The sequence below is a fragment of the Stegodyphus dumicola genome, chromosome 11 (genome assembly GCF_044657685.1).
Source record: "Stegodyphus dumicola isolate Sdum_Otavi_A_Nest chromosome 11, ASM4465768v1".
NCBI lineage: Eukaryota > Metazoa > Arthropoda > Arachnida > Araneae > Eresidae > Stegodyphus > Stegodyphus dumicola.
The window spans coordinates 82,738,481-82,753,702 of NC_140778.1; the positions used below are offsets into that span (position 1 = coordinate 82,738,481).

General features: G+C 36.8%; 1 protein-coding gene across 3 annotated transcripts in view; it reads left to right on the forward strand.

Annotated features, from left to right (window-relative positions):
• The window catches only part of LOC118201165 (uncharacterized), a 41,685-nt gene that overhangs the window by 12,438 nt on the left and 14,025 nt on the right, over nucleotides 1-15,222 (forward strand). For all 3 annotated transcript variants that reach the window (XR_015044059.1, XM_085826932.1, XM_085826931.1), the window contains exon 4: nucleotides 12,983-13,142. Coding sequence is in view for 2 of the 3 variants with exons in the window: in XM_085826932.1 (XP_085683058.1) it covers nucleotides 12,983-13,142 (160 nt within the window). In the remaining variant the exon portion in view is untranslated. The remainder of the gene's footprint in view (nucleotides 1-12,982; nucleotides 13,143-15,222) is intronic.

Genomic DNA, 15,222 nt, shown 5'->3' on the forward strand with positions numbered 1-15,222 from the left:
CCATTTGATCATTTAAGTTAAAGGATTTAAATGGTAACTCCTGTAAAAGGTAAATAATAAATAGATAAGATCTCAAACTGACACCAAATCTATAGTATCAGCAAAAGATCCCATCTCTAAGTTCAAGGTGTCGGCTGGATCGTAAAAACTTCCCTATTGGATGGAAAACCGATTCAATCCCTCCCAAACCACCAAACGCAATTCTTGACCAAACAAGAGTGCGATGGAGAGTCAAATAAATAAATAAATAAGGAGGGCAGAGGTGCATTCTCAAGCCAAATAGCCGGGTAGTGTATAAAGATTTGATATCATTATATTCCAAAACACAGCTATGAGAGGGAAATCCCTGCATAGTTTCTTTTCAAAAAAAAAAAAAAAAAAAAAAAGAACTCACAGGGCGTCTCAAAGCTTGTTTCTTGTGGTTCCATATTCACCTTACCTGTAGGTGTTTAGTATACATCAGAAACCCTATTATGCCAGAGAGCCCTTTGTATAAAAGGGCTTGATCAAAGGTAATATAGGGAAACCCAAGGAATTTGTTTCTAGGGACAGAGAACACCGGACATCGTCCCAAAAAGTGAAACGATGTTTCCTCTTCTTTTCCACAAGCTGGGCAGAGAGGAGATTCAACAAGACCACATTTGTGGAGATGCTTAGCTAGATAAACATGTCCAGTAACAATTTGAATTACCTGGCGTAAGTTAGTTCTACTGAGGTGTATGAGTTTACCTGAAAAGTTAAGTGTACTGAGCACCAATTTAGAATGAACACAGTCTGGAAGTTTAGACCATATATCATCATGTTTGTTCTTTATCCAGCTTCTTACTTCTTTTTTAACCGTTTGATATGAAACTGGGTAAAATGGTTCTGGGCCAGACATGGGGAGTTGCGAAGCATCTTTAGCTACTTTATCAGCTAGTTCATTTCCAGCAAAATCACAATGACCTGGGACCCAGACTAAACTAATGGTATTATGGGCCTGAGCCAGAGAATTGAGATCTTGAGTACAGTTCAAAACACAGTTTTGTAACTTGACACGATTAGCCAGGGCAAGGATGGCTGATTGGCTGTCAGAGAGAATATATATATACTTATTAACTGCATTTTTAGCTAAGAGCTCCTTGGCGACCATATTGATCGCCAGAACCTCGGCTTGGAAAACAGTTGTAAATTTACCAAGGTATAGATGAAATCTAATGAAATCTTCTTCAGATCCCTTGGTCCTTATAATAGCTCCAGCTCCAGTGAAGTTGGATTTTGATCCATCTGTGTAACATTCAATTGAGCCTGTTGGAATTAGGTCAATTAGAGATTCTATCTCATTCCTTTTTGGTATATGAGTTGAAAATAGTTTATCTGGAACTATTGTTTTAGTAATTGCATCTTTGGGCATATAGATTATATGGATCTCATTGCCCAAGTCCAGGCATATGTCAATGTGGCTTTTCAGGTGGCTTTTATGACCAAAACCTGTCCTTTGGCACCATGTGCCATTTTTATTCAATCTATACATGGCTTTAATTGCTTCTCCGCTCAAGAATAATTTCAAGGGTGGAATTTGCAGTAAAAATTCTAATGCAGCAGTAGGGGTACTATTTAAAGCCCCACTAATGCTTAGGCAAGCAAGTCTTTGCACCTTTTGTAAAATGTTTAAATACGAGCTTTTGTTAATAACATTAATCCAGACCACGCATCCGTAAGAAAGCATTGGCCGGACAATGGCAGTATAAATCCATAGAGTAGATTTTGGGTTAAGGCCCCATTGTTTACCAACGATTCGCCTACAAAGTACTAGAACATTTGTGGCTGTTTGTGCCTTTTCTTTTATATGGGTGATCCATGTAAGTTTACTATCCAGGTAACATCCTAGGTATTTAACGCATTCCTTACGCCTAATAATCTGGTGACCCAGATATAAATCTGCCAGTTTCCATTTCCTTCTCCACGTGAAAACTATGACCTCAGATTTTTCAGCAGAGAAAGAAAGGCCATTTATATCACCCCAGTGTGAAACTTTATTTAAGATCTGCTGAGCTTGATTATGTAGGGTTCCGATATCGAAACCCTGTAATAACACAATAAGGTCATCTGCATAAGCCTGTGACATGCCAGGTTCCTCCCGTAGAAGTACTAAGAGTGAGTCGAAAACCAGGTTCCACAGGAACGGAGAAAGAATACCACCCTGCGGACACCCTTTAGTAATATCTCTCTTTACTTCATAGTCAGCGAGACTAACACAGATATTCCTGTTTTTAATCATGAAGATGATCCATCTAGTTATCATAGGGTGAATATGACTTCCAGTAAGGGCCTTTTGTATTTTCTCGAAACCGATGTTATCAAAGGCTCCTACAATATCCAGTAGAATCCCAATGGCAAAGTGTCCGTCTATAATTGTCTTTTCTATTCTCCACATGAGTTGGTGTAAGGCCGACTCAGTGGAGAAGCCAGGCCTAAAACCATGTTGGTCTAAGCCAAAGATATGTTTCAGATTATTATCTGACTGGAGGTGCCAGAAAATCAATCGCTCCAACAGCTTAAGCTGGAAGGATGTTAGCGTTATCATTCTAAAAGAGTTTGGTTTCTCATATGTATCTTTTCCTGGTTTAGGAAGAAACACACCTCGTGAAGTTCTCCAGACCTTAGGAACATATCCTAAAATCAAACTGGACCTGAATATGTCCACGAGAATGTGACCAAAAATATCCCAGCCTTTCTGAAGCAGAATTGGGTAAATGCCATCGTTCCCTGGAGATTTAAAGGGAAGAAATACATCAAGGGCCGCTTTAGCCTTTTCAAAATTCACAATTGTCTTAGCAAAATCCAGATCTAATGGATTATGAAGTAGTTCCAATGGATTTTCCTGGGGGTCAGAGGTGACACTTCTGTCCCCCAGATGAAAATTCAACATGGTCGAAAGTGTATCCAAAGGGTTTATAGTATAACTGCCATCAGGTCGCATAACCGATGAGAGTTGAGACTCCTGAGATCTTTTAAGAATCTTATGTACTCTGGCAGTCTCATGGTAGGACAGAATATCTGTGCAGAACGATCTCCATGAGTTGTATTTAGTTTTCCTGATTTCACTTTTAAATTTCCTTTGTAGAATTTTGAAGTTAGACCAGTTAACTTCAGATTTATTTCTGACAGCTTTCCTGTGCGCTCTCCGAACCTCTAGGCGGAGGCTTTCAAGCTCCTTGGTTCACCAAACTCTCTTGCTAGGAGAGTACTTCCTTCGTTTGAGAGGGCATGATGCATGATAAGATTCAATAATGATATTTGTCAAGTTGTTTGCTTGAATATCAAGCTCCTCGACTGTACAATTATTGTCTAAAACCTGAAGGTTAATAACATTAGAAACCAGGAAATCCTTATAAAGGTCCCAATTTGTGTTTTTAATGTTTCTGAAATATTCAACTGGAATTTCATCTCTAATACAAAATTGTATAAGGCGATGGTCAGAAAGTGAGGGATTGTCACTTACATGCCAATTCTCAATAAGGTTATAAATATCAGATGAAGTTAATGTGAGGTCAATGACTTCTTCTCTTCTTCTGTTAACAAAGGTGGGGCGATTTCCCCTATTTACCCAAGTTAGGTTGGTATTCATTATAAATTCCATGAGTTTTTCTCCTCTAGGATTAGTATCAGAACTGCCCCATGACAGGTGGTGAGCGTTAACATCACCACCAATAACCATAGGAATATTGTTTATTTCACAGAAGCTCACAAGATCTATAAATTCTTGCGGAATGTTAAGGTCATAAGCCATGTAAACTGAGCAAAAACAAATGTTTCCTCTCAGTGAACTGTTTATGTCCTTAATTACAATAGCAGTTAAGTCCTCTGATGTAAATTGGGATAATTTCATAGCCTTTATATTTTTAGAAATGTAAATGCTAGTTCTAGGTCTTTTATCAGGTCCCTCTGTCGAAAAGAAGTGCGCGTTCATGGGCCTACCAAGGATTTTATCCTTGTACACCCAAGGTTCTTGAATTAATGCAACAAAAGTGTCTTGCTTACCTAATTGAGCAGCTAAATTATATGAAGCTGCTCTGCTATGTTGCAAGTTTAACTGACTAACCTTAACCATTAAAACAGGTTAAATGAAAGAAAAGAACTTACCCTGAAGGATTTTAGGAGAGACTTAGTTAAAAGCCGCATCCTTAGCATACTACTTCAAAGGAAGTAGTGACAAGGGAGACCTATTCAGGTGTCTTCTCCAGAGCCTCCAAAGAAAGCTCTGGTTCCGACTCCTTTTCGGTCTCCCTTTCTTCCGTCAACTGTTTCTTTGGAGGATCCCTGGGCGAAGGAATTGATTTCTCCTGTTGCCTTGGTTCCTTCAACTGTACACAGCCACGGGCACCACAAAAAAGTTTGAAATTCTGGGCCTCCAGATAATCCATAAGTTCATGTTCTACTCCCAGCACCAAGGTATTACCTCCGTCTCCAGGGATAACTGCCTTGATGGCGATCTTCTTAACATCAAGGCCCTTGTTGCAGGCATCAAGGAGCTTGATGTTATCTTTTGGTGACCTGTTTCCAGGAAACCAAGCGAAAAACCTCTTCATGGGGGGTCTGTCTCCGGGAGCCATGGCATGATAACCTGGATGGTTTTCTTCAGGGCCGGGTAGATCATTAATTAAAGTCTTCAGGACGTCCACAGTCTCCTGGTCCTCACATGCAATGTTGAGGCCATTCGGCTGCAGGACTGTCTTGTGGACCCTGCAGGTGGTGATAGAGCCATCTATAATTCGATCATCAATTATAGAGGTGATGAAATCTGAATCCACCGATGTTATGTCTCTGGAATCATCCTTGCAGACGATTCGCAGAGTGATTGCCTTTCTTGCAGCTTGACTATATAGCCGTCGTTTCTTGAGGGCCATTTCCGGGGTGTCACCAGCAATGCGTTCTCTCTTACGAGACTCTTCATTGCTTGGATGGTTCTTCCTCACCGGTTTGGAGGTTGCTCCAGAGGTCCCAGCTTTATCTGTTTTCTCTTTCGCTCCCTTCTCCCCAGAGATCGAGATTCCTTCCATGGCCCTCTCCAGTCGTTTCCGCTCTTTCTGGCGTTGCCTTTTTTCTCTTTTTTTATTTACAACCTCCATCATTGGTGACTGGTCATCCGCTTGCGCATCTGGCACAGTACTTCTGACAGAGGAGTCAGTATCCATCCCCACTGGGTTCAAGGCGTCCGTGTCCGAAGGCACATTCACCCTTTCACCAGCGGTTCTGGTTTCTGTAGTCCTAAAGAGAAGAGCGTCCGCACCCGAGGGTACATTCACTCCCTCAGAAGGAATTACAGTGGTTATAGTGGGGATTTCAGAAGATGCGTTTTTATCTAATTTTGTATTACAAGCATCCATTTTGGTATAAGATTGAAGGAAGGGGGAGAAAAATTCCTACCGATTTTCTAAGAGCCAGTTTGGAGGGGCTAGCCCCAGATTCAGCAGCCAGTAGTGACCTCGGAAGAGCCCCCCGCTCTGCCATGCAGGACCCCACCCAGGCACCACCTGGAACTACAAGGCAGGCGAGATTATACACCAGCTGATAGAGCAGCCAGGACATGCTGGTTAGGCTGCCCCGGGCTCCTGTACTATCTGGTGGCCTGAGACGCAAAACTCAGCTTTTCTCCTGTATCCTCTACATGGCTGCTTCCTCCAAGACCCCTCCTCTCCAGATCAAAGGTCCTCGGAATTTCAAATCCTCCCCACAATCGCCGGTTTTCCCAGGGAAGAGCGGTCCGTTGGGTCGTCATAAGATTACTCATCATCAGACCGAACCTCATCCCACTGAACCCCAGTATGCCACAGGACTTTGTGACAGTTACCCATTTAGCACCACCCAGGGGGCACGTGTGACTTAAGGATAATCACGGACGCGGGTAACATTACCCCCCCCCCCGGAATGATCTATAATCCGGACCTCAAAGCTAAAATCTTTCTGCGCATGCGCATAGGCGTTTTACGCATGCGCGCAAGACATTTACGACTGCGCATATGTGTCTGCGCAAGCGCAGAATACGTTTTCGCGTGCGCATTTAATGTAAAACGGACGGTATAAGCTAAAATTATCTAATTATCTATTTCAGTTAATGTTGATGATTGCGTTGTTCCTTAATCTTTGAATTGGATCTGGCTTATTATTTTTTGCAGACTGTAATAAGAGCAATTTTATAAAAGTAAGCTTGAACTTTTGATTATGTCAAATAGAATTTCCGATGCTGGAGCTCCCAAAGGATCTAGAAAACGAAAGTATGCTTCGATGTCCATCAAACAAAAAATGAATTGCTATAAAAAATGGATAAAGGCATATCCTTTGTTTACCTAACGGTTCTTAATCTGTTTATCAATTTCACTCTGCTCTGCGCGGGGTGGGGACGTTGTGCGGGGTGGGGACATCGCCGCGGCGCGCAATGAACTGGAAGTTGATCTGTCGTCACTATCGTTATCTTTAGGGCAGATGTTTTTATTTTATTCGGCTTATAATTCCTTACTAAATGTAGTATTTAATCTCGATGTACTTCATCTTTGATATGATTTAAATCAAATTCCTCGTCATTATAAATATCACGAATACAAATCAAATAGTTTTCTGGTTGCAATTTTCTAATTTCGGCTATGCGTAAGGTATGCTTTACGCACGCGCGCGTTGAAAGAAATGTTTAATAAAGTAAACAAATAAATATTAAACTTCTTTTTTTGTAAATTTCGATACCCTTTAGATCATAATTGCTCATTATTTTATAAGTTATGGTTTCATATTTTTAATTTTATATTTTCTGCATTCCATCTTACCAGATTTAAACTGATGATCTATAATTCGGAAAAATCGATAATCCGGAATCGCCGAAGTCCCGACGAGTCCGGATTAAAGACTTTTGACTGTATTATTTATTTTAAAAAACTAAATATGTGTAAAGCAACTATTTTCTTTAAAATTTTGTTTGTTTTGATACCAAGGAATTTTTTTATGTTTCATAAAAGTATAAATTATTTATTTGGAACATAAAAGTCTCAACATACAGTATAAATTATTTATTTGGAACATAAAAGTCTCAACATACAGTTTAAATATCTGTTGCAACTCATTAAATCATTTATGAAGCTTTGTTGTCTTAGCATAGACCAGTGATCGCCAAACCTTCAGTCGCGAGGTAACGCGGGTACATTTTCAGTAGATCGTCCGGACCTCCACTAAGCTGAAGCTTGATTCCTCCACTAAGCTGAAGCTGACGACAGCTGCTTGTTTCTTTTGTGCAGCTGCCATTATCAGCCTCATCTCATAGTTGATTGTATACACGTGAAGTTGTGCACGCTATGTTTTTCACATATTTATTAGACATTTACTAACTTGGATAGTTTGATTTATGCTTCGGTACCAAGCTAAGTCTATTCTAACGATGGTTTGTTCAAGCAAAAAGCAAAACACTTATCAACTTCATTCAGAATTGAAAACCGATTACTTCTTTACCCATGTGTGTGGTTACTGTGCTGTGCAAGTGTATCAGTTAGTAAGAAAGTAGTAAATTTAAAAAAATGCCTCCAAGATTTCAAAAGGATTTCAATTGTTTGTCGAATTGCCTTTTATAGAGATTAATGCTAAAGAGTTCTCCATTTGTGTCTTGGAGCATTTTGATTTTCAAGGAGACACTGCTGCAGTGGAGTTCTAGCTGATTGATTTTCAAGATGATATATATATATAAAATTGCTTTCTTCAAGCTCTGAAAATATTTGGGCTCTTGTTCCTAAAGAAAAATAACCAATTTTGGTCCAGGGTTGTCTGAATGTGAAGGCAGTATTTAGATCTACATATCTGTGTGAGATTTCTTTTTCCAGTATGAAATTTAAAAGTAAGTACAGAAACAGATTCACTGATGAACACTTGGACCATTGTATTCGAGTGGAAACTACTACCTACTCTCCTAACACTAAAAAACTTATTATTAATGACAAAAAAAAAAAAAAAAAAAAAAAAAAAAAAAAAAAAAAAAAGGAGTTCTATCTTTCTCAATAAAGTTAGTAAGTCTGATAAAATAATCTGTCATTACATTTTTATTTATTAGTAACTACACTTCAGTTTCTTTCTTATGTACAATTCAGTTTCAGTTTCTTTTTGTTATACACAGTTTAATTAAAATTTATTTCATATTTACTAGAAATGTAAGTTTATAGGCAATAAACATATGTAAGATTTCTGTAAAAAATTGGTAGTTCTCTTGGCTGTTAGCTCACAGTAGGATTTAAAAATCGTGCAGTAGCTCAGAAGCTTTATAAGTTTGACAACCACTGGCATAGACGATAAACTTCTTGTTTTATCAGTAATCAGAATATGCAAAATGTATATATATGTTTTGTCTGAAATTTGCTGTGCATATTTATGTGATTAAATGAAATTAGTATGAAAGCTTTTTCATTGCTCTTGAAGTTTTTATATATTTTGTCATCTTCCATAGAGCAATGTTCATATGCATTAAAATCTTGAATACACTGTCATAAAGGTAACTACACAGAATTTAAAAATTGTAGTTATTCATCAAAAGACAAAGAAACAGTTGTATAAGCAAAATATATAGGGTATATTTTGTAATTATCAAAATATATGGTTTTTGTGAATTTGGTATTTAAAGAAAAATTTATTACTGGAATTCTTTCATATACGTAGCGTATTTGGAAACTAAGTACCGTTTCATTCTACCGCTGTGGTAGGTGTCTCGCCCATGCGCTTGTTCTTGTTCACTGACTTTCAATTATCACCATTTTAGTTGTTCTATGTTGTGTTTTCAGTTTGCTGTGCACATTCAAAATGTTTAAGACAATTAGTTTTCCCGCTGACTGTGAGATTCGTGCCGTGATTAAATTTTTGAATGCGAGGAATGTTAAACCGGCCGAAATTTATCGTTAAGTGACAGAAGTTTATGGTGAATACGCGATAAGTGATGGAATGGAAAGTGAGAAAGTGGGTAAGAATGTTTAATGCAGGTCGAACAAATGTCCACACCGTGGCTTGGAGTGGTCAGCCTTCTTTTGTCACCAATGATTTGGTAAGGAAAGTTGATGAAGCAATTCATGAGAACAGACGCTTCACAATGACAACTCTTTCAGAGGCATTTCCACAAATTTCATGTACTGTTTTGTTCGAAATTGTGTCCGATCGCTTGAATTATCGCAAACTGTGTTCCCAATGGGTTCCAAAAATGCTCACTGATGTTCACAAAACAAAGTGACTTGGTAGTGCCCTGACATTTCTCACGCGGTACTGTGATGAGGGAGAAAACTTTTTAAACCAAATTGCGACAGGTGATGAAACTTGGGTGTGTCATTTCACACCAGAATCGAAACAACAATCGATGGAGTGGAGACACACTCATTCTCCGAAAAAACGAAAGTTCAAAGTGGCAATGTCATCACAAAAAATCATGTGCACTGTCTTCTGGGATAGGAAAGGCGTTTTGCTTACTGAATTTCTTCCCAGAGGTGAAACCATTAATGCGGCATGATATTGTGAGACTTTAACAAAACTAGACGTGCCATTCAAAACAAACGAAGAGGAATGCTCAGTAAAGGAATTGTGTTGCTCCATGGCAATGCTCGGCCCCATACTGCTGGTGTCACTCAATCGTTAATTCGACAGTTTCATTGGGAGCAGTTCGATCACCCGCCATACAGCTCGGACTTCACGCCATCCGACTATCATTTGTTCCTGCACATGAAGTGCGAGCTTGGTGGCAAGCACTTTGGATCTGACGATGACACGAAAAATGCTGTGGCGTTGTGGTTATCGAAACTGGCGGGAAGTTTCTTTGACGATGATATACAAAAACTGGTCACCCACTATGACAAGTGTTTGATCATTGGCGGAAACTATGTTGAAAAATAGTTTAAGACATGTATTTTCATGTAAAAATAAAATTCGATTCAAAAAATTATTTTTACTATGTTTTTTTTTTTTTTTTTTTCAAAACGGTACTTAGTTTCCGAATACGCCTCGTAGTTTATAACAAAATAAATTTTCAAATTTAATTTATGAATTGTTAAATCTCTTCAAAGCTTGGAAAAATGTGCCCTCATGTATAGTATAATAATGTCTGGAAGGATAATATTTCAGTAGTACAAGTACAAAGTTCGAAATCCGGACTCGTCGGGTATTTGGCGATTCCGGATTTGGGATTTTTCTGGATATTAGATCATCAGTTTAAATCTAGTAAGATAGCATGTAGAAATTAAAAATATGAAATCGTGATTTTTGAAATAATAAAGTATTTATGATCTAAAGAGTATCGAAATTTACAACAACAACAACAAAAAAAAAAAAAAAAAAGGGGCTTAATATTTATTTGTTTACCTTATTAAATATTTCTTTCAATGTAAATTAAGTTCCGTCGTTTTTTGTGCTAATACTTTCTCTTTAATTCTGTAGACAGACATAATCTCTTATTTAGGTACATTGTTGAAGTCCTGTAACTGCTGTTTCGAGAATTCCAACTAACTTATCAATAGAAATTTTCTCGTTTTCAGTAACTTCTCTGTCACTTTCTTCACTATCGGTAGCGGTATTTTCTGGATTTAGAACCAACCATACTACAGATTTCGCCATTCATTAATTGATTGATGATTCAGAAGCATTGGCATTACAATGAAAAATTAGTGCTTCACCGCATTTCTTTACAAAATCCGATAATTGGAAACTTCACCTTTTTTTTTTGCGATATTCGAAAACCTTTAAAATTCAAGACTATCATCATCAAATTTAGCTGTCGTTCACTATACATATTTGGCTATGAATCATGAGCTTGGCGACTAACGACATGCTGTTCCGTTAAATTTTATCTTGCTTCTATCGCGCACAGAGACAGTTAAGCCTGAGCTTAAGGCTTAGAGTTCTGAATAAATAAATTCCCACGCATACTTAAGTCTTATTAAGGGCTGGTGCTAGATATCTTACCGCCTGATGCAGTCTCTGTGGATCCTAATTTCTGCGACTCAGTGCGACCATACCAGCCCTGCCGCTGGTTCTGGGTTTATGTGAATGACAAATCAGTTATTCTTAATTCAAATAGCCCTAAATGTAATCTTTGGGTCTATGAGTATCATCAACAAAATCTATTTTGAGCATATGGAAAGAAATTTTTGGCAAATTTTTCCTCGTCAACATTTTTTAGTGCATTGAATTTAAATCTGTAATCATTTCCAAGCATAATGTTAACATAAAAAGTTACCCATGCTCTTTTATTATTCAATTAGTGATATAAAAAATTGTTTAAGGATCGCTACATGAGTCATTATTCAAGTTGTCATGTTTTGATATACATGCGGTGATGAAAGGAAAGTATAATAAATAATGATTCGCCACGTTGGCATTATATCAACGATGTATCTATGTGGAATGTTTCAATTTGAGATATGTGCCAAGCAGATACGCAGCAACGGAGCTAAGTTACTGATCGTACAAATTTATGCTAAAATGATTCTTTCTTCAATAACAAGGTATTTTATTTAGTGTCGAAGTGAAATTAAGAATCAGGAGTCTCCAGATGTTTTATTAGGCTCGGAGAGGGGAATTAAGTGCGCATGCGTAAAGCCCAAGAGAAAATCGTTGTTAGCGTTTTTGAGGTCCGGATTCTAGATCATTCCAGATTTTGGACTTTGTACTGTATATACCATTTCCAGAAACAATATTGAAGATATGTCTAGATGTGCTTCTTTGTATTATGAAAAACAGAATCCTGCTTAATAATTTTGAAATCAGATAAATGGTTTGTAAGCTGTTACTCATTTTCTAGCAAATAATCATTCAGTTCTATAGGTATAATCTAAATATTATAGTTTGAAAGAATTTTTTTTGGGGGGGGGGAAGTTACATATTTATTATATTTAGCTGTTCTTTTTTTTTTTTTTTAAGTTTTACAAGAGGACATTATATCAGTTTTTTATTCCTGCAATATAAAATATGGAGTTTTCTTATTCTAGGTTATTCTTTGATAACATGTTCTGATGAAAGAAGTGAATTTTGAAGTTCCTATGATAAGTTCAAAGAATATTGATTTTTAAATGCGTGTGTTTTGTCTTTGTCAGTTGGTGCTAAGAATAGCTGTAATTTGCCAATAAATATCTGCCTTCCTATTGCAGCCATGTGTATTTTTCAAGCTTGTGGTAACTCTTGTCGTAGTTTCTTCACATATTGTGTGGGGTTTTGAGATGTTTGAAATAACGTAACCAAAGCTATGAGCTTTGTCTCAAAATTGCAGAATATTTCTGAAAGAAAGAAAAAAGTTTATGAATTCTGGTAGTGGGAAGTCATGCATATGCATCAGTATCACTACATTAAAGAGGTGGTAGAAGATTTCTTTGAAGGTAGTTGTATCACGTTTTTGTCAACTGTATACTGTTTCAAAGAATTAATGTCAGTCAGTCAGTACAGATCAAACTGTCATTAGTAGAGGAATCTTAGAGAAGTTTATATTTTGAGAGGGAAGGAGAATTGAAATCCATTATATCTAATCTGACAACTGTAGTAGGTCCCTGCCAAAGCTACTTTGATGCTCATCGGACTTCCCAGCAGAGAATAAGTACCATTTTTTCTATCAGCCATTGCTGTTTGACACAGAAGGCTGAAGTACAACAGTATGCTTAACTGTTTAAACTCATATGAATATTTTTTAATCATATATTTCTTTTTATGTACTGCCTTAAACGTACATGTCTTTTCAAAATTAAAGACATACTGTTTGGAAAATCATTAAGATTGAGCTGAAGGGAAGCTCATTTATACAAGCAATAATCATCTTCAGTTTCCTTTCATGCAACGAAAGTAGGTTCTAATATTGTTAAAAGCAAAGGGGGGATACCTTTTTTACTTAATAGATTTTTAAGCAGTTCTTGATTCTTATAAATATTATTTTCTGCTTAAATCTTCACGAATGGCATAACAATTTATATTCTTGTTAAATGAAATTTTCATGTTAATATCATCTTTTCAGCCTCAACCCGCTCAGTATACCAAAGAAAATTAGCAAGACTGTTGCGAAATGAAGAACTTGAAGACCTGGAAACAAATGATGATGCCTCTCACTCATTAACATCTCCTCCGAGACCAGTTTTAAATTCTACATTCCAGAGCTCAAGTCCTTCTTCGTTTAAGTATGAAATAACAATATTCTGGTTTTACTCATTTCCCCCCCCCCAAATACATGGGCAATGTCCTCTTGCTTAATAAAAAATTTTGCTGAATTTTTCTCTTTTTATGAAGTTGGCAGATGCTATTTTTGTGTGTATTAAACATATATACTTTATAGTGTTGTGAGGGAATTTTGTATATGTAAAATGTGTGATGCAGCTTTTTAATAGAATATTTTAAATTTATGGGCATTAGCATGAATTGCTTCATTTCTATCTATATACGCTGATTTTCATTAATTAAGAAAAATCACAAAAATGATGATTACTCAAAAAGTTACATGTGGAATTTACTGAAACTGACCCCATAGTATATAACACATAATAAAGTAATAAAATTACCTTCAGTATAGAATATAATCTCCATTAAAAGCAATGCAACACGTACATTCATGTGTGATGCTGTCAATTATGCAGTCTGTCAGTTCTGTAGGAAGTGAGAGTCATTGCTCTTGCAGAGTAGTTGCAACCATGGCAAAAGTCTGCAGAGGAGGATTGAGAGCAGCTATATGTATTCCTAAAGCATCCCAAACATGCTCAATAGGATTCAGGTGTGGCGCTTGAGCTACTACTGCATGTGCGGAAAATGTTTGCTGCTGAAGATAATCATCCACAATGCGAGACCTGTGCTGTCTAGACTTGTCGTCCTGTAGCAGGAATTTATCACCTATTGCCATTGGTGAGTAGGGAAGTGGAATAGTGCAAAAAAAAGTTACTGAAAAGTTTGGCGAAGAATTAAAGAGTTTCAGTTTTTTAGCATATCATGTAATTCTTTTTTAATAATTAGAATTTGTATTTTAAATTGCTAAGGTGTGTTTTCTTCTCATATGTTGATAATGTCTTCTGCCTTACGATAAATATCAATAGTTAGGAAATCTTTTTAAAAAAACTTATCAAAAACCACCAATGTGCATTAGTAAATAACTTTTTATCTTTAAAAAATGGTCAGTTTTGCCAAGGTTGTTGCATTAATGCATACTAAAAAAACAAGATAACAACTGATGGAGCTTTTAAAATGGAAATTCGTTTTGAATTGAATTTCAGTTTTATTCAAAAATAAAGATTTAGTGGTACTATTCCGTTTTGAGGACCGTAAAAAAAATTGCAGAGAAAATGTATGCGCAAAAGCGCCAAATCTAGCAAACGCGCCCATTTAACGGAGCACCAAATCTAGCGTACGCGCTGATTTCAGATTGCGTAAGTTTATATAGTTTTATGTTTCTTAAGACGCCATTGAAATACTAGTTTAATTTTTAAATCCTTTTTTGATTTTAAATTCTTTTCGATATCCTATGGATTTAACAATTTGGAAATTGCCCATGACGAAAAGTGTGCATTAGAATTTTGGGTAAAGTGCAGAATCACCCACTGCTTGACGTATTTTTAAGAGTTGCACATACTAGGTATCCATGTGCACATCGTCCTATTTTCACTTAAAAAAAAATCCCAGAATTACACAAAAAGGGCATTGCGCACACCCTTGACTTTATCTATGTACGCATAGACCTATTTTCACTTAAAAAGTAAAAGAAAATTGACAAAAATCCAATTGTTGTTACCCTTGTAAAAAGCGGCAAGCAAACAAGTGGGCGATTCTGCATTTTAAACCAATAATTTTTTCAAAGAAAAGGCATCATTCATTATAGAAAATTATGTTTGAACAACCAACGAAATTAAACTATGCTTATGATAACTCAGTAGCGAAATAGCGATGCAGGCCTCTATTCAGTTATTATTAGCAATTTTTATATAAATTATAATAATGATCTGAAATAGTTATTGACTCTTCCATTCAGTCATGTTTAGCCTTTTTATGTAAATTATAATAATACAAAAGTATTACATGAAATGAACCTTTCATGTAAATTAAAACATCCATCTTAGATAGTTATTTACTATTATACTTCCTTTCTTGCGTTGGGGTTGCCGCAATTATTTTTGGCAGCACTGGCATCAACAATAACATGGCGATTTTTTACGGCCAATGGCAATTTTTTACGGCCCTCAAAACCGAATAGTACCGATTTAGTTTCACAAGCCAGCA